We start from the raw sequence: 18589 nt of genomic DNA, 5'->3' as shown, positions 1-18589 counted from the left end.
TCCAGACTATATGGTGACTTTCCTGCAGGATTCCAGGTTAAACTGCTGAGAGTCTGAACCTCTGAGAGGTTTGCAGTGATGATGAGATCGATTTAAACCGAAAAACTTTCATCATGCATGTTTGAAACCATTTTCTATCACTCTTCATACATTTCAGTTAAAACTGTGAGCTCCATTATTCAACATTAACATCACTTCTTGGTTCCTGCCCAACTTCACAGCCACCAATCAAATGAAACCACAAAGACATAAGAAGGAGAATGAACTGTTCCTCTCGCCTTGACGAAACTTTTCAGAATTTTTACATGAACTTTAAAGTCAGTAGCTGCAAGCTTGTAACTGCTGAAAGGTTGTTTTCCTGCCATATTGTTTGTTGGAGCTGTGATAAATAAATCGATGATTTTAGTGTTTGACTCACCGAGGAGCAGAGAGACCGGTGCAGTCTTCATGTTGTCTGGATGACGACTGAACGTCAGTCTGAGCAGCAGAGAGACGCCTTCAGCTTCAGCACTTCCCCGTTAACAGTCTTCAGTACGTCACGCTGCTGCTCCATCACAAAGAGGCAGAGCAGCTTCTCCAGCAAACGTCAGTGAATGAGATGTTCCGTTGGGTAATTCAGCTCCGAATCTATAATCCTTTTAAAAAACAAATTCCCTTTTCCCACAAAATGTTAATTGAACTCACATGTAGTTATAAGGAAAAACAGACTGTATGTGTCCAAGTCCAAACACTAAATGTATATCATCACTTTAGCTCCATCTTTGTAGAAGTAGTCGGTTTAAATCTGGTTTTACTATCTTAGAAAACATTATGAGTTGCAGCACTTTATAATAACTAAGAAGCTGTAAAATTAAAGGTGTTGAGGTGGCAGGCAGGATGTAGGACCCAAACGCAGGACCCAGAGACAGAATGATTAACTAAAGTGGCAGCTTTATTGCTGGAGAACATTCAAATAGAAATAGAAGAAAACAAAACTAGAAACTCAAAACTTAAGCCCAAACTAGAAACCCGGGAAACTAGAAAATCAAACCAGGAAAGAGTGAACCAGAACATTACCAGAAGCACATAGAAAACAAAACACAGTACAGTGAGGGTACAACACAACAACTAACAGAGAAACACAGGGCTTAAATACACAAGCAGGACTACGAGAAGATGGGGAATAGGTGGTAACACATCTGGGACAAATCAGGCCTAATGACAGAAGGGAAGCAAAACCAAGCACACTGCACACAGGACAGGGACTATCAAAATAAAACAGGAAACACATGAGGCACAGACTTGATACTGAACAGAGGGAACACAGAGCACAGGGACAGGATTGACAAACTGCAACATGAGACACGACTGAACAAGAAAATCGGCATGAAGACAGAACTAAACCTTGAGTAAACATGAGGGCTGCAGGAAGAAAACCCAAATAGATTAGATTAGATTAGATTAGATTAGATGAAACTTTATTAATCCCTCGGGTGGGTTCCTCCAGGAAATTCAGTTTCCAGTAGCAAAGCACCGAAAGAAGTTGCATGTTACAGATACATTAAGGGGAATGAGAGTAAGGATATAAGCATAAATACACCATATATACACATATAGATACAGAATATACAATATGGATAAATAGGATTGCTCATTTGAGTGAGTATATTGCACAGTGGTTATTGCACAGTCAAATATAAGAAAAAAAGACAAAACAAAAAAAAACAAATATTGCAAATATTGCACCGTGTAGAAAAGCCCCTACAACTCAGTTGTTCCCCCCTCTCTTGTCCTCCTGTCTCCCCTCCCTCTCCCCTCCAGAGAGGAGTTAAACAGTCTGATGGCGTGTGGGACAAAGGAGTTTTTAAGTCTGTTGGTTTTTGACTTTGGGAGAAGCAGCCTGTCGCTGAATAGGCTCCTCTGATTGTTTACGACCGTGTGCAGAGGATGCCCAGCATTGTTCATAATGTCCAGCAGTTTCTTTAGTGTCCTTTTCTCTGCCACTGTCACCAGAGTGTCCAGCTTCATGCCGACCACAGAGCCAGCCTTCCTGATTAGTTTCTCCAGTCTGGATGAGTCCTTCTTTGCTGTGCTGCTCCCCCAGCACACCACAGCATAGAAAAGGACTCCTGCAACCACTGACTGGTAAAACATCCTCAGGAGCTTCCTGCAGATGTTGAAAGACCTCAGCCTCCTGAGGAAGTACAGTCGGCTTTGGGCTTTTTTATACAGGTGCTCTGTGTTGCATGACCAGTCCAGTTTGTTGTCCACCCACAGCCCGAGGTACTTGTATGTGTTGACCTCCTCTCCCTCTATCTGAACTGGCAGTGACTAGAAATCACAAAACAAGAACTAGAGAGCTAGAAACACAGAATCATGAATCAAAATGATAAACCATGATGGAATTAATGATTAATAATAACACAAAACCAAACCTTGATGTTTAAATGGAACCAGTTTAATTGTACAGCCATCACCTTGGAAATAAACATTTTGTTGTATTTGTTATGTTATTTAAACATTTTAAATTAACATTTTATCATCATCATTACCATCATCGTCTGATAAAGTCTGATAGGAGCAGGCTGCACATACATTGTTTATACATATACATACTTTATTCTTTAATGTGTGTGTGTGCTGCAGGTTGTCTGGTGGGTGTGGTGCAGTTCACCATGGTGACAGAGAGATTTCTCCAATCAGATTTCCCCTCCTACCAACACCTGGATCAGGACAGGTTCATCACACACAAACACTGCAGGTACACACACACACAACCTGCAGCATGCTGACTGCTCATTGGTCCATTCTCTGTGATGTAAGAGGGCGTCTGATTGGTTCAGGATGTGAGCTTCCTTCCTGGTTGTAAACATTACAAGTTAAATAAAGCTGGGTTCAATTCACAGGGTTTACCTGCAGTTCTCTCTGGACCACCTGCACAGCCTGAGTCCATCTGTTGCCATGGAGACACACTTGAGACACAAGGGGGAGGAGCCAGGAGGGGATGTCACTGCCAGGAAGCAGACAGTGGAAGAAGAAGAAGAGACTGCTGGGAGTAAGAGGAGGAGAAGAGAAGAAGAAGAAGCAGACTCCGGCAACCCCTGGCCCTGTGTCTCCATGGTGATCAGGGTGGAGCAGAAGGAGGGTGTGTCCTGGAGGAATACAGGGGTGGAGGCAGAGGATCAGGAGGCAGGGCTGAGACTGTGCTTCTCAGTGAAAGCTATATACACTCAACAAAAATATAAACACAACACCTTTGTTACTGCTCCCATTCCCCATGGGATGGACGTAGAGACCTAAAATTCATTCCAGATACACAATATAACCATCCCTCCCAAACAGTGGTCACAAATCAGTCCAAATGTGTGGTAGTGGGCACATCTGCTATATTGAGATAATCCATCCCACCTCACAGGTGTGCCACATCAGGATGCTGATCTGACATCATGAGTAGTGCACAGGTGTACCTCAGACTGCCCACAACAAAAGGCCACCCTGGAATGTGCAGTTTTTTGCGCTATTGGGGGTCTGGGGACCCAGAACCGGTCAGTATCTGGTGTGACCACCATTTGCCTCATGCAGTGCAACACATCGTCGCATGGAGTCTATCAGATTGTCAATTGTGGCCTGTGGAATGTTGGTCCACTCCACTTCAATGGCTGTGCGAGGTTGTTGGATATTCGTGGGAACTGGTACACGCTGTCGTATACGCCGGTCAAGCACATCCCGAACATGCTCAATGGGTGACATGTCCGGTGAGTATGCTGGCCATGCAAGAACTGGGACATTCTCAGCTGCCATCTGCCCTGAACAATGTGAACCATGATTCATCCGTGAAGCGCACACCTCTCCAACGTGCCAGACGCCATCGAATGTGAGCATTTGCCCACACAAGTCTGTTACGGCGACGAGCTGGAGTCAGGTCAAGACCCCGATGAGGACGACGGGCATGCAGTTGAGCGTCCCTGAGATGGTTTCTGACAGTTTGTGCAGAAATTGTTTGGTTGTGCAAACCAATTGTTCCAGCAGCTGTCTGGGTGGCTGGTCTCAGACGATCTTGGAGGTGAACCTGCTGGATGTGGAGGTCCTGGGCTGGTGTGGTTACACGAGGTCTGCGGTTGTGAGGCCGGTTGGATGTGCTGCCATATTCTCTGAAACGCCTGTGGAGACGGCTTATGGTTGAGAAATGAACATTCAATGCACGGGCGACAGATCTGGTTGACATTCCTGCTGTCAGCATGCCAATTGCACGCTCCCTCATTGCTTGTGGCATCTGTGGCATTTTGCTGTGAGACAAAACTGCACATTCCAGGGTGGCCTTTTGTTGTGGGCAGTCTGAGGTACACCTGTGCACTACTCATGATGTCAGATCAGCATCCTGATGTGGCACACCTGTGAGGTGGGATGGATTATCTCAATATAGCAGATGTGCCCACTACCACACATTTGGACTGATTTGTGACCACTGTTTGGGAGGGATGGTTATATTGTGTATCTGGAATGAATTTTAGGTCTCTACGTCCATCCCATGGGGAATGGGAGCAGTAACAAAAGTGTTGCGTTTATATTTTTGTTGAGTGTATGATAAGATACGTGTTTAATGCAGAAAGTTGGAATTACAAGTTGGTAAGAAGCTTTTTAACAAAGGTTTGATTTAAGCTTTAAGTTCAAAGGTGAAAGAAATTTCACGTTTGATGAAGGAAGATCAAGGCTAACAAGGACATAGGTCAAAGGTCAAAATAAGGTAAGGTGAGAAAATATAATAGATATATATAATCAATCAATAAGGTGAAAATATCAGATAAAAGGGTTTTTTTGGTTATAAGGAATAAAGAGGTCAAAGGTCAAAACAAGAGTACTGTTAAGTTAAAATTAAAAGGTCAAAGGTCAGATTAAACAGGTTACACAGAAAGGATCGGCAAAACTTAAACAAGGATAAAGAAATAATACATTAAACAAGGAAATAAATTAAAAGTCTGAGTTAATGAGAAATTAAACGTTTAAATCAGGTTAAGAGTTAAATTTTAAGCTTTTCTTAGTTAAACTAAATAAAATAATCAGAATAAACGATTGGAGGAAAAAAGCAAAGATGTTGTGATCAAATAGTTTGTACGGCAGAAAGAAAAACATGTTTCAGTAGATTGTATGTTGGAAACCACAGTAGACACAGTAGACTCAAATCATTGTTACTGAGGAATTCTGCCTTAAACAGTAAAGTGTTCTTTAACAGTGTGTGTGTGTGTGTGTGTGTGTGTGTGTGTGTGTGTGTGTGTGTGTGTGTGTGTGTGTGTGTGTGTGTGTCTGCAGCTGTTGTGTTGTTGCTGCATCGTTGCCTCAGGGGGAAAGTTGTGTGTGTGTTATGCAGACTAGCAGAGACTGCAGCTGTCAGCAGCCACACACACTTTCTATTCTTCAAATCAAATCACAGTGAAACATGTTCACTGACAGCTCAGCTTCAGCATCGTCTTCATGCTGTGACTGCAGCCGTTCAACTCTGTTTGTCTTTAACCCAAATCATCACAACATGCAAATATAATCATCAAAATGATGTGACTGGAAGGATGCAGCAGTCTGTGCTCCACCTTTCTCCTCCACACCTGCAGGTGGAGAACATGGATGCATGAATCTCTACAGAGTTCTTTGAATATTATCCGTCTCATCAGTTTTCAGTGAACAAAACTCCTCACAGAGCCAAAATAAGCAGTTTGTATCCAACATAACTCAGCTGGACTCTGATGCTCCGTATAACAGCCACACATGAGTCTGGATTCACTCAAAGCATTGAACAAACTTTATTGGAAATGAAGCTTTTGGACATTTGTTCTCTGATATTTGCTCTTCAGCTCGAGTCTCCATCAGTGGGAACATTTCCTGATTCAACTTTTCTTCTGTTCAAATCAAACTCCATGAGAATCAAAGTGTGAATCAGAGTCCTGATGATCAGATTCTATAGAAACATGGAGACTGTAGAAGATTTACACTCAATATGTTCATTTGTTCCCTTCAAGAAAAATCAATCATTCATCCAATAAAATCAGTCGTTGATCAGTTTGATTGACAGGACAGATGATCAGAGGTGCAGAGTTTTTACCTCCATCATTCATACAGGGACTGAAGAATGGGTGGAGTTTGTGAGTGAAGGAGCAGCCAGTAAAGGAGTAGATCAGAGCTGCAGCACCTACATCATAAAAGGAGACCAGACCCTCCTCATAATCCACAAACACCCCCACCTTCTCAGGACCAGGATGAAGACAGAGGGGGACTGGAGGACCAGCATTAGCTTCGTACTCATTTCCATTTCTCAGCCACACAGTCCAGAAACCACCCTGAGGACTCGCTGTGATTTGTCCCTTCCTGTTGATCGACTCTGTGGCCACTCCTAAATCCCATTTAGTCTTTCCTTTAACCTGAACCTCAAAGTAAAATCTGCCTGAAGAGAAACTCTGCTCTCCTAAAACACAAACACAGTGAGAAAATCTCTCTGGGTTGTCTGGAAGATTCTTCCACACATCACTATGATAAACTTGTTTTCCATCATCAGACAGGATGAGATTAGGATGAGCTGTATCAGGATCCAGAGTCACATCCACCTCATGCTGCTGCACCCTCTGCAGCTCAGCCTCAAACAGCTTCTTCTTCATGGGTTTCCAGACTGTCTCCTCCAGCTGAGCCACAGCTCTCCCCACAGTCCCCTCATATGATGGTGGACGGACTCTGACCTCTGTCCAGTCCTTGCTGGGTGGAGCTTTCAGGGAGGAGAAGCTTTGGAGGAGGTGGAGGTGGTCTTCAGAGCGTGAGAGCTGCTCCACCTCAGAGCTTCTCTCCATCAGCTCAGAGATTTCCTGTTCCAGATCTTTGATGAGACCTTCAGCCTGTTTCTCTGTAGCTTCCTGTTTGTCTTCGATCTCCTTCATGAGCTCCTTCAGGCGTCTCTCAACAGACTCCATCAGAGCCGTGAGGACCTGAACACCTTCTGCTTTCTGTCTGTCTGCAGCATCTTTACTCATCTTCACCGACTCTGTGATCTCCTGAATCTTCAGTCGTCTCTTCTGGATCATCTGCTGAATCTCAGCCTCTGTCTTCTCCAGCTCTGCCTTCTTTCCTTCATATTCTTCTCTCAGAGGAACAAACTCGTGGTTCTTGTGCTCTAAAACAGAGCAGAGCATGCAGACACATGTCTGGTCGGTCTTACAGAACAGCTGCAGAAGGTTATCGTGCTTCGTGCACATCCTGCCTTCCAGGTTCTCCACAGCGTCAATCAGCTGATGTCTTTTCAGGCCTTTCAGTGTCAGATGAGGCTCCAGGTGAGTGTGACAGTAGGAGGTCTGACACACCAGGCAGGACTTCAGGGCCTTCAGTCTGGTTCCAGTGCAGACGTCACAGGGAACTTCTCCTGGTTTGGCAGCTTGTTGCTCTGAGCTGCTGCTGCTGGCTTTCTGCTGAGCTTCACGTCTGAACTGAGCAACCATCTCAGAGATGAAGGTGTTGATCTTCAGCTGAGGTCGAGTGTAGAAAGTCTCTTTACACATGGGACACTGACAGATGACATTCATGTCCCAGTGCTGACTGATGCAGATTTTGCAGAAGTTGTGTCCACATGGTGTAGAGACTGGATCAGTGAACACATCCAGACAGATGGAGCACAGAAACTGATCTTCAGATCGCAGATTGCTGGCAGCAGACATGTCTGCACTCTGAGGGAGAAAGAAGAGAAACATTTGATTCAAAATTCACTTTAAATTTCATTTTTACAAAGAGAGAAACAAGCGTCAGTAGTCTGAGGAGCTTGGAGAGAAAAGCGTCTGGACTTCTTTAAGTTTCTTTTCATCACAGAAGCTTCTTCACCTCATCCTCAACACGGACCAAGGAATGAATACTGCACTTTTGGAAGAACTCCCTCCCCTGCAACCTCTTATCGTCAAAGGGACGGAGGTGGAGACGGCAAACAGCCACAGATTCCTGGGACTGCAGGTTACATCAGACCTGAGCTGGACTCTCAACACTACAGCAACTGTGAAAAAAGCCCAGCAAAGGCTTTATTTCATTCGGCTGCTCAGGAAAGCTGGCATGAACCACCACCCTCTCACCCAGGCCTGCAGAGGACTGATAGACAGCATCCTCACCGCAGGCATCACTGTCTGGTATGGAAACACTACACAGACAGAGAGGAAGGCTCTGCAGAGTCATAAAGTCTGCAGAGAGGATTATGGGAACAACACTTGCATCCATGGACCTGCACATACAAAGCTGCACATACAATCTCAGACACAACAGAGCGGACAGCAGCATCACACACAGAACACGATTCTTCAACAGCTTCTTCCCCACAACTGTCAGACTGACGGCAAACAAAAACACACTGAACACTTAAAATAACACAGCACTACTTAACCTCACTTTGAATGTATCAGCGGTTCACTGACCATCGGGCAATACACTCACAACAGACTTGTGAAACAGATCTGTGGAACAAATGTGCAACACTGTGAGTGCGATAAGAGGTAGAGAACTACACACTCTCTGTACATTTTCTTCTTTTTCTTTGTATATAGAAAATAGTACAAATAAAATAATTCACGCGGAGTGTGAGGCATGAATTATGATCAGTTATTTTTTTAAGAATTCTAGAAATTGTTGCCAAATCATACAAAAACTCGCCAGTTTCCCCTCTCTATCAAATCTTATCTGCTCCACCCTGGCCACAGACACCATCTCATTAAGCCACCTGTTAAAACACGGGGCCGAAGAAGACCGCCACTGTAAAAGAATAAGTTTCTTTGCAGCCAGCATACCCATTGTAATTATCTGTTTTTGTGAAAAGGAAAAAGATTCGACTGATGCAAATGATCCAAGTATAGCCAATGTACCATCACGTGGTACTTTTTTCCTAAATTGGTTTGAAAACCACATAAAAAATCTGGCTCCAAAAAGCATTCAAAACAGGGCAATGCCAAAATAAATGTGCAAGGGAACCTTCACCGACTTTACATCTGTCACATAAGGGGGATACAGAATTATAGATCCGGTTAAGTTTAAGTTTAGAAAAGTGTAGTCTATGAATGACTTTAAACTGGATTAGTTTATATCTGGCATTTATTGAGCCTTTCTGAATATTGGACAAACAATTTGACCATTGGTCTTCAGACAGAGGGACCCCGAGGTCTTCAGCCCATGTTTTCTTAATTCGGTCGGAATCAACTGGGATTGTAAAGCACTTAACAAACTGAGATATCAAATGTTTAAAATCTGCTTTCCGAATTATATCAAAGTAAGTATAACTTCGTGGCTTCAGTGGAAAGTCTGAAAAGTTTTGTTGAACAAAATTCCTTATTTGAAGATAACGAAAAAAATGTGATTGAGGTAATTGAAACTTTTCTTGAAGTTGAAGGAAGGACATAAATTTGTCATCTGTATATAAGTCCTCAATGTATTTCAATCCCTTTTCCCCCCATTCTAAAAACACCCTATCCATTTTACCTGGTTTAAACAAGTAGTTATGTATTATTGGCATTCCTACTGAAAAATCAGGTTGTTTGAGAGATTTCCTAATTTGACTTAATATCTTTAAGGAGTGTTTAACAACAAAATTACGACTGAGCGAATTGTTAAAAGAACCCGTGTTAGAAAACAATAAGACCGGTAATGAGGCTTCAGATACTGTTGCTGCCTCTACCTGGAGCCAGATCGGAAGCTTGTCATGACAATAATCAATAGGCGAGCCCCACTGCCAGTGCAATAGAGCTCTTGAATTTGCTGCCCAATAATAATGTCTAAACACAGGGAGACCTAACCCCCCGCAGGAAGTGTTTTTTTGAAGATGAGCCATGGATATCCGAGGGGGTTTTCCTGCCCAAATGAATGAGTGAATCAATGAATCAAGCTGCTTAAAAAATTTAAGTGGCAAGTGAATAGGAAGGTTTTGAAAAAGATATAAAAATCGTGGCAAAGACACCATTCTAACTGGATTTATTCGACCGATCAGAGACAGAGGAAGCAGCTTCCATTTTCTAATATCATCTTTGAACTTATCCAGCATTTCCAGGAAATTCAATTTATAAAGGAGTTTGGGATTTTTAGAGATCTTAAGACCAAGATAGGTAAAAGACGTAGTTACTAATTTGAATGGGAGTGAGCTGAGGAACTTTGGGCATAGATTATCTGTTATTGGCATAAATTCAGATTTATCCCAATTGATCATATATCCTGATAATTTCCCAAAGTGTTTAATACAATTTAAAAGATTAGGGAATGAGATTTCTGGTTTGGAAAGGCAGATCAGTAAGTCATCTGCATAAATGTTAACAAGACTTTCCACATTCCCAAATTTAACTCCCTGTATACCTGGGTGGTTTCTTATGTTAATGGCTAGGGGCTCCAGGGCTATATCAAAAAGAAGCGGTGAGAGGGGATCCCCCTGTCTCACCCCGCGTTGTAATTGAAAGGGAGAGGATTTATCTGCATTAGTGAGAATACAGGACACCGGACACAGATAAATCATTTTAATCCAATCCCTAAAGTACTCCCCAAAGCCAAATTGTTTTAGAGTCTCAAATATATAAGCCCATTCAATCTGATCAAATGCTTTTTGAGCGTCCAGAGAAAGTACTGCTGTTTTAACCTCTTTTCCATAACCTAAATTAATTGTATTTAATAATAAACGGACATTATTAAATGACCATCTACCAGGAATAAAACCTGTTTGATTAGGATGTATAATTGTTGAAATAGTTTTTTTTTCTTCCTTTTCTTTTTCTTCTTTTTTCCTTTCTTTTTTTTTCTTTCTCCTTTCTCCTTTCATGCTCATAAGTTCACAAATGTTAAAAACAGTAATTGTTCTTGGTTGATTTTGTATAAGCATGTTATGTTTAATTTAAATGCAAAAATAAAAAAAAATTTAAGAAAAAAAAAAGAAAATAGTACGACTACCCTACTCCGGACTTCATTTCTATCCTCCTGCTTTTTCTGTCTTTATATTGTTAAAGTGTGATTTGACTTGGAAAGCTCTGCACAAGTATTCCACTGTGCATGGACTGTTGGTCCTGTGTGCAAATGTCAAAATAAAAATCTTGAACCTTCAGTTGTCAGAGTAACTGGTGGAGACCCAGCAACACATTCAGACACAAACTGGTTCATCTGAAACACAAACTGAACAACGTCGTGTCTGCTGTACAGTGCAGCGTCCAGATGAACAGGATCAACAGGATGAACATCTTTTTAACAGTCGTTACAAAGATGTGAAGTTGTTTGGCTGACACAGACAAACAGTATCCCACATTCTTGATTTTTAGCTCACAAACACGTCTTATAAGGACTTATTGATCCTGAAATGTTGGAGGTTTTAGCTCTTTAAACAGTAAAGTTACAGGAGGATACAGATAATTATCAGGAAAATGTCCTCGGTTTGTTAAAATGATCCCGTCCGATAACACACGAGAACAATAAATGTATCATTTTCTGTTGTAACCCACAAACTGAACGGTCACACTCATCTTTCATGTTGTCACTAAAACATCACTCCTTCCACGTCTAGTTGGTCGTGATGGAGGCGGAGTGCGTTGGGTCCGCTTTCCCTGCCCAGCCGATGTTCCTGACGCAGGGAAACAGATCCTGTTGGGGATCCCTACCTCGGCACAACACCTGCCATGGTCTTTGCACACTCACCACAGTAAATGCATCATGTTGTCAGCTTTACAGTATCATAGTCAGAGAAACTGGTCAGGCCGCTCTCTTCCAAATGTCTACACTTCACCCTTTTACTGTCAGTGGGCTCAGAGTCCATCTAATGTGGCTCATTATCTGATGCCGTCTGCAGACCAGTGTTAGACACTGAGAGGTTGATGGCTCCGTGTCAGAGCACCGGCCTTAACGAAAAAGTTATCAATCGTTCTTTTCATCTTTTCTCATTACCCACAGCTACATCCACTCCTATCACGCTGCTCACCTCTGCTGCGACGATTCAAACAGCCTGAAAGTAAATAATTTGGAGACGGTGCGTTTGTGTCACAGTGAACAGTGAAAACAGAGACTTTCTAAAACAATGATGCATGTTAGTCATGTGATGCAGGCATGTGACCAATTAAACAAAGATAGTGGAGAGCATTATACAGCAGCAGTTTTGACAGTCCTATTAAAGATGAATATCAGTCTGCACATGCTCCACAGAGCTTTTCTTCAAATTCTTTATTTCTCTCTCGCTTTTGCAACTTTGTACTTTTGTGTTACTCGCAGCAACAACTCCACCTCATTGTTAGTCCATTTTAAAACTCGGTGCTTTTCCTCCACCTTTTGCCGCGACGTTTCAAACAGCCGGAAAGTGAATAAGCAGCAGACAGAAATGAGACCGGTCGAATCGTCTTGCGTTTCACGCATGCGCAGGACTGGAACGTAAGCGTTTTCAGCCGTCTTAATGTGGACGCACAACTCTGTGAAAACGACTGAAAACACTAGTGTGGACGCGGAGCGCTGTTTTCAAATCTATCCGGGCGAGTGTGGACGTAGCCTAAGTGGCACCATGGAGAAATGAGGTGGCGCTCTAGACCCTGATGAAGTGAACAGAGTGAAGATTTGTGTAGAAGCAGGAAGTGTGATCAGCTGCACTCACCACTGTTGCTGAGAGGAACCTGATGGACTCCAGTGAATCTTCCTTTAGAGACAAACAGGACTCGACTGCAGCTCTGCTGCTGCTCTCTCACACTTTCACTTCTGCAAAATGATGTTGAGCTTCTTGTTTTTCAGGTGTTGCTCCGCCTCTTCCTGCCTCTCCCTTTACAGGAATCAGCCGGTCTGTACTCAGTGACTGTGTGCAGCGGGTGGGAGGAGTGAGGAGTGGTGTGTGGGTTCACACAGTAATGACGGCCTCAGGTGATCAGGAGAAACTCACCTGGATTTCCTTTTTCCACAGCAGACTGAGAGCTTCAGGTGGACCCTGAAGGAGGTCTCAGACACAGGTGGTAAAAGTACACACAGTGTGTACTGAAGTAGAAGTACTACTGTTAAAAATACTCCAAGTACTAATTCAACTTCTTTACTCAAGTAAAAGTAAAAAGTACTGGCTGTGAAATGAGAGTAAAAAGAGCTGATTGAAGAACATTTCTAACACGTGTTTATACAAAGCTAACTGAACCATGTGCTGCATCAACGTGATAATAAAATAACATTATTCACTTTGTTTCTGTCTAAATTTGAATTCTAATAAATATTTTAGCTTGAAATAAGTGAAAAAAATCTGCCAATGGAACAAGTTAAAATTCTCTATTTTTTCTCTGGTTTCAAGATTCACTGTCTTGAAAAAAGTTCATATCCGGTGGCAGACGCCCTCAGACATCGGTGCGTTGGTGGTTCTTTGTGTCTGGGGATGGGCGTCCAGGTACACGCCGGCTCACTCCTTGGTGGGTGCTTATCGGGGCCTGGAGCCTGGGGCTCGCTCGGGCCACTTCGGGGGTGGGGTGCCCTCGGCCTCTCGGCCTGGGGCTCGGTCACTCAGGCACAGCTGGCTGCCGGCGGAGCTCACGGGCGCGTCACTGCAACTCCCCCTGGCTTCTGCTCCGCAGCTGCTGAGTGAGCCCTCATCTGAGACTCTCCTCAGCTCTTTCTGGGACAGTGGCGCGGCTGCCCCTCTGTGGGTCTTCCTTGGTCTCTTGTGTTCTGGGGGCCTCTGGATGTCTGGAGTTTTGATCTCCTCCATACCTGCTTCATGCCCTGGAGGACGGGGCTGTGGCCCCCCCACACCCTCTAGCAGATCATTACATGAAGGAACCTTTTAAAAACAAGCGCGTCCATGCTCACAGGTGTACACACGGGTGATCACACCCACAAACTACACCCCTTTTGGCTCCTACCTTAAGGTCAAGGTCAAGGTCAAATTTATTTATATAGCACATTTCAAACAGCCGATGCTACACAAAGTGCTTAACAATATAAAAATGGTATTAAAAAGCAACAATGTAATACAATAATAACAATAAAAAACAATAATAGGACAGTAAAAGAATTAAAACAATAACTAAACTAATTCAAATAAGACCAAAATGCTTGGGTCATAGTGTGTTAAAGGCCAGGGCATAGAAATGTGTCTTTAGTAATGATTTAAATTGCTCAAGTGTTTGTGCAGATCCAATATTTAAGGGGAGACTATTCCAAAGTCTGGGACCTGCCACAGAGAAGGATCTATCACCACGGGATTTGAGGTTAGTCCGTGGGATGGACAGCATTAGTTTTGAGCTAGACCTCGTGGTTTTTCCTGGAGCATAGGCAGAGAGGAGCTCAGACAGGTGAGGAGGGGCTCGGGCGTTAAGTGACTGAAAAACAAAAAGTAAAAGTTTAAATTGGATCCTGTAGGAGACAGGAAGCCAGTGTAAAGAAGTTAAAAGTGCGGTTATATGCTCTCTCCGTTTGGTACCAGTTAGCAGGCGAGCAGCTGCATTTTGAACCATCTGAAGATGATGGATGATGGCCTGATCTAGACCATAATAAAATGAATTGCAGTAGTCTCATCTGCAAGTAAGAAAAAGGCGAATAACACGCTCAAAGACGTTAGCCGGAAGGTATGGCTTTACCTTGGCTAGCTGTCTTAACTAAAAAAAAACAGGACTGAACTACTGCACTCACCTGCTTATTCAATTTAAAAGAACCATCAATGTAGACACCGAGGTTTTTTACATGTGTTTTACAATACGAGGAAAGTAGCCCAGAGTGCTGTCGATATGATTAAAGTTGCCAAAAATGACAACCTCAGTTTTATTTTCATTTAGCTTTAAAAAATTTAATGACAACCACTGTTTGACATCATCAAGGCAGCGTAATAAGAGCTGGGGATGGTCTGACCCTGCTTTTAAAGGTAGATAAATCTGCAAATCATCAGCAAAACAATGAAATGAAATGCTGTACCACGAGAAGATGGAGCCCAATGGCAACAAATAGAGTGCGAACAGAGCAGGACCCAAAATAGAGCCTTGAGGTACACCGTATTTAAGAGGGGCTATTTTGGAGTTGTGGGGGCCCATACTGACATAAAAAAACCTTTCTGACAGATAGGACCGAAACCACTGTAAGGCAGATCCTTTTAGGCCAGCATGAAATTCTAGCCGTGATAACAGGATGTCATGGTCGACCGTGTCAAAAGCTGCTGACAAGTCCAACAATAAAAGGGCAGCAGGGCTGCCAGAGTCCAGAGTTAAAAGAATAGCATTAAAAATCCTTAAAAGTGCTGTCTCAGTGCTATGTAGTGGAGGCCGGAGACAGCCCTGATGCCAAAGGATCCCAAGAAGCAAGTGGTCTCACCCGAATACCTCGGTACTTCAAGTTCCTGTTAGGCATAGCAACAAAGAGGAATAAGGATTAATATGTGAGTGGGGCACACAAAGGAAAACTACACTGACCAACATCTGCACCACCTGCATTTACTACAAGAAAGCCTATGACTCTGTGCCTCACACAGGGATCCTGGAAGTGCGCAAGATCAACTGGACTGCAAGGACCTTCATAAGTCACCATCAAGTGCATTATTTACCAAGGAGTTGCTCTGTCCTCACAGCTGTTTCTTGAAGACGTTTCATCTGAGAAGCTTCTTCAGTTCTAGGGTCGAACCGTGGAAAATCCCAGATTTAAGCCCTGTGGGAGTGTCCCCCCAAGAGGGACAATGGTGTGAAAACGGGTGTGGGTCACAATCAGCCAAGGTTTTTGGGTGAGTTCATTGTAAAACCTAACGCCACCCTATCATGTGATTTCCTGAGGTCAGATGGCCCAGGGTGTGAGTGGGCATTAAGGCCTCTGGGAAGGATCTCAAAACTGGATTATAGATGGCAGAGAGTTGGTGTCGTAAACCACCGCCTCTGTTCAAAGATGGTCGCTCACAGTGGACATAGATGGCTTGTGAACTTTGGCATCCTCAAAAGAGTGACCTTTGTCCTTTAGATGCAGATGGACTGCTGAGTCTTGTCCTGTGGAGGTGGCTCTTCTATGCTGTGCCATACATTTATGAAGTGGCTGTTGGGATTCCTTAATCTTAGATAAGTAAAAGCCATATCTGAACCATGGCTGAATGAAGGCACCTGTGAAGCCAGAAGAAAGTGTAGAGAGCTGAACGTAAACGGAAGAAGGATGAACTTCAGGTGTCAGCAAATATTACAGTATTACTGGAATTCACATCCTGAAATTACTGCAAATTACAGACCTATTTCCAAATTGAGTTTTATCTCAAAAATTCTTGAAAAGGTAGTTTACAAGCCATGAATATCCATTTTTAGAAGAATGTTGTATTTCGGAAGTTTTTCAATCTGGTTTTAAAGCTTTGCATAGTACAGAATCTGCCCTTTTAAGAGTTTTTAATAATTTTTTTAGGAACTGCATCACATGACTGTGTTATGATCGTGCTTTTAGATTTAACAGCTGCCTTTGATACAGTGGATCATAAGATTTTAGTGCAGTTTAGAGCAGGTGGTGGGTGTTAGGAGTACTGCACTGCAGTGGTTCAGATCCTAATTGGCAGACCAAATTTTCTCTGTGAAACTTGGTGAGTTTGTATCCTCTGCTGCTTCTTTTCAATGTGGGGTTCCACAGGGTTCAGTTTTAGGCCCGCTTCTTTTCTCCTTATATCTGATACCACCCGAGTATATTTTCAAGAAACATGGGATTTCTTTCTACTGTTTTGCCGATGACTCCCAGATTTGTTTCCCTCTTAAAAGATAAATGGTTTCTCAGTAGGCCCTCTGCTCAGATGTCTTGATGAAATAAGGGCCTGGGTGGCTTTGAACTTTTTACATTTTAATGAGCAGAAAACAGAAGTGATGGTTTTTGGTGGCACTTCTGAGACCACTACTATGGATCTTGGTTTGCTGGCACAGTATGTTAAACCAATCACCACTAACCTGGGAGTTTAAATGGAGGCAGATGATGAAGTTGAAAGCCAGGTCAGAGCTGTTGTAAAATCTGTCTTTTTTTCATTTGAGACAACTGGCAAAAATAAAGCCCATCTTATCAGAGCAGCTTTTTGAGACAGTAATCCATGTCTTTGTTACATCTAAGATAAGAGATGAGATAAGATGTACCTTTATTAGTCCCACATGTGGGAATTTTCTAGACTCCATTATTGTAACGCACTTTATAGTGGGGTTAGTGATGCATCTGTTAGGCGTCTGCAGGTTATGAAGCGCATCTTTTAACTGGAACAAAAAGGTCTGAGCACATTACCCCCATTTTAATTTCACTCACTGGCTTCCTGTCACAAACTGGTAGTAGGAACTCAAGAGCAGAGTCTCCAAAAACAGTTTATTTACAGCACCAGTGCACGATATATACAGTGAAGGGAAAATCTAGTGATGGCCCGCTTGAAGTTGAAGCTCCGGTGCGTGTGTCAAAAAAATCAACACACTGCTTCAGAAGCACTGTGTCGAAGCTTGATTCGTTTGGCCAGAGTCACGTGATCAGTGACGTCCGAAGCTTCATTTAGAGCCTAACTGCTTCGGTGTCTGATTCAATGGTTTATAAGGAAGCGAATCATTCATGGGATTTGTGGAGTGTTTTGATGGTGACAGATAGCGAACCACTGATCATTCCACTGAGAGATTTGGAGCCAGTGAGGAATAGAGGAGGTTCTGTTGTGTGGGAGAATTTTGAGTTGATTTTTGTCAATCGGGTGGGTTTTCCAGCTTTGTGTTCTGGCTGTTTGCTTTTGTTTTGTGCGTGTTTATTTTATCTGAAAACGGGAAAAAGGTAAAATGTCAAACATCTGCTTCCATAATATAAATATCATTAAATAACTTTAGAAAAACTTCCACTTGACTCTTTACATGTAATGTTGTAAAAATATATATTTTATTGTTAAATTAATCTGAAAATGTTAGTCTGCAAAATGTGCAGCAATTAAATTTATTTATTCTCTTTAGCTGATAGTTGGTGGGGCCCAGGTAGACTGTATAACTGCATCTCTACCAGTTTCTCTGCACTCCAGCCTCTTCTGTTCCACGTGAAGGGATTTCCCTTAAGGCAGGAGAAATTATCTCCACGAAAAGGAACAGGTTCGGCCATCGCACATTAGAACAAATTATCTTCTTAAATAAAAATGAAAAAGGGTTACCTTAAATGCATCATGTTTTTCATTTGCAATTTCATAAGCATTTTCCTTTTCCATTTCACAATCAGTTCTACCCCCAGGTCAAAAATATGTCTGGGAAAATTTCCCTAATATAATATTATTTATATATATATATATACACCCGTCTAGCAGTTAATTGCATAAGTGCATGGAGGCAGGACCTCACAGCAGAAGCATACTCCATAATGTGTTGTACATTATCATATGTATATATATGTAACGTGGTATTTTTCAATTATTGTATTTACCAACATCAAGAAGTCACAAGCAAAGAAAGACCACACCATGGTGCATGTTTAAGGAGAGTTTACTGGTCAAAATTATTTATTAAACAAATAAAACACATTTTTTTAACCACCAAAAAATACACGTTCAAAGCAACACAACGGCAGCCCAATATCAGACAAAACTCCACTCTGTAGAGTGAGCAATCATAATGAAGCAGTTGGTTTTATTTTGTGGATTCAAGCTGCTCTTCATATTTTTGGCCACCAGATGTCACCAGAGAGGACTGAGTTG

At 42.6% G+C, this 18589-nt stretch overlaps 2 protein-coding genes across 2 annotated transcripts in view; one reads left to right on the top strand and one right to left on the bottom strand.

Annotated features, from left to right (window-relative positions):
* The window catches only part of LOC146578293 (uncharacterized), a 44107-nt gene that overhangs the window by 14860 nt on the left and 10658 nt on the right, over positions 1–18589 (top strand). The window lies entirely within an intron of this gene.
* LOC146578294 (E3 ubiquitin-protein ligase TRIM21-like) lies at positions 5828–7736 on the bottom strand. The gene has a single exon (XM_085257901.1). It carries the CDS (start codon positions 7695–7697, stop codon positions 5997–5999), a length of 1701 nt encoding a protein of 566 aa, XP_085114027.1. The 5' UTR covers positions 7698–7736; the 3' UTR covers positions 5828–5996.

This window comes from Mchenga conophoros, linkage group LG3, assembly GCF_057382185.1.
Source record: "Mchenga conophoros isolate Kocher_MC1m ecotype Shallow Benthic linkage group LG3, M_conophoros_male_GT1.1, whole genome shotgun sequence".
NCBI classification, from domain to species: domain Eukaryota; kingdom Metazoa; phylum Chordata; class Actinopteri; order Cichliformes; family Cichlidae; genus Mchenga; species Mchenga conophoros.
This window is presented reverse-complemented; position numbering and strand designations above follow the sequence as displayed.

Excerpts from the sequence above, each read along its gene's own strand:
- LOC146578294 (XM_085257901.1), bottom strand. The coding sequence starts at position 7,697 with ATGTTTCTCTTCTTTCTCCCTCAGAGTGCAGACATGTCTGCTGCCAGC.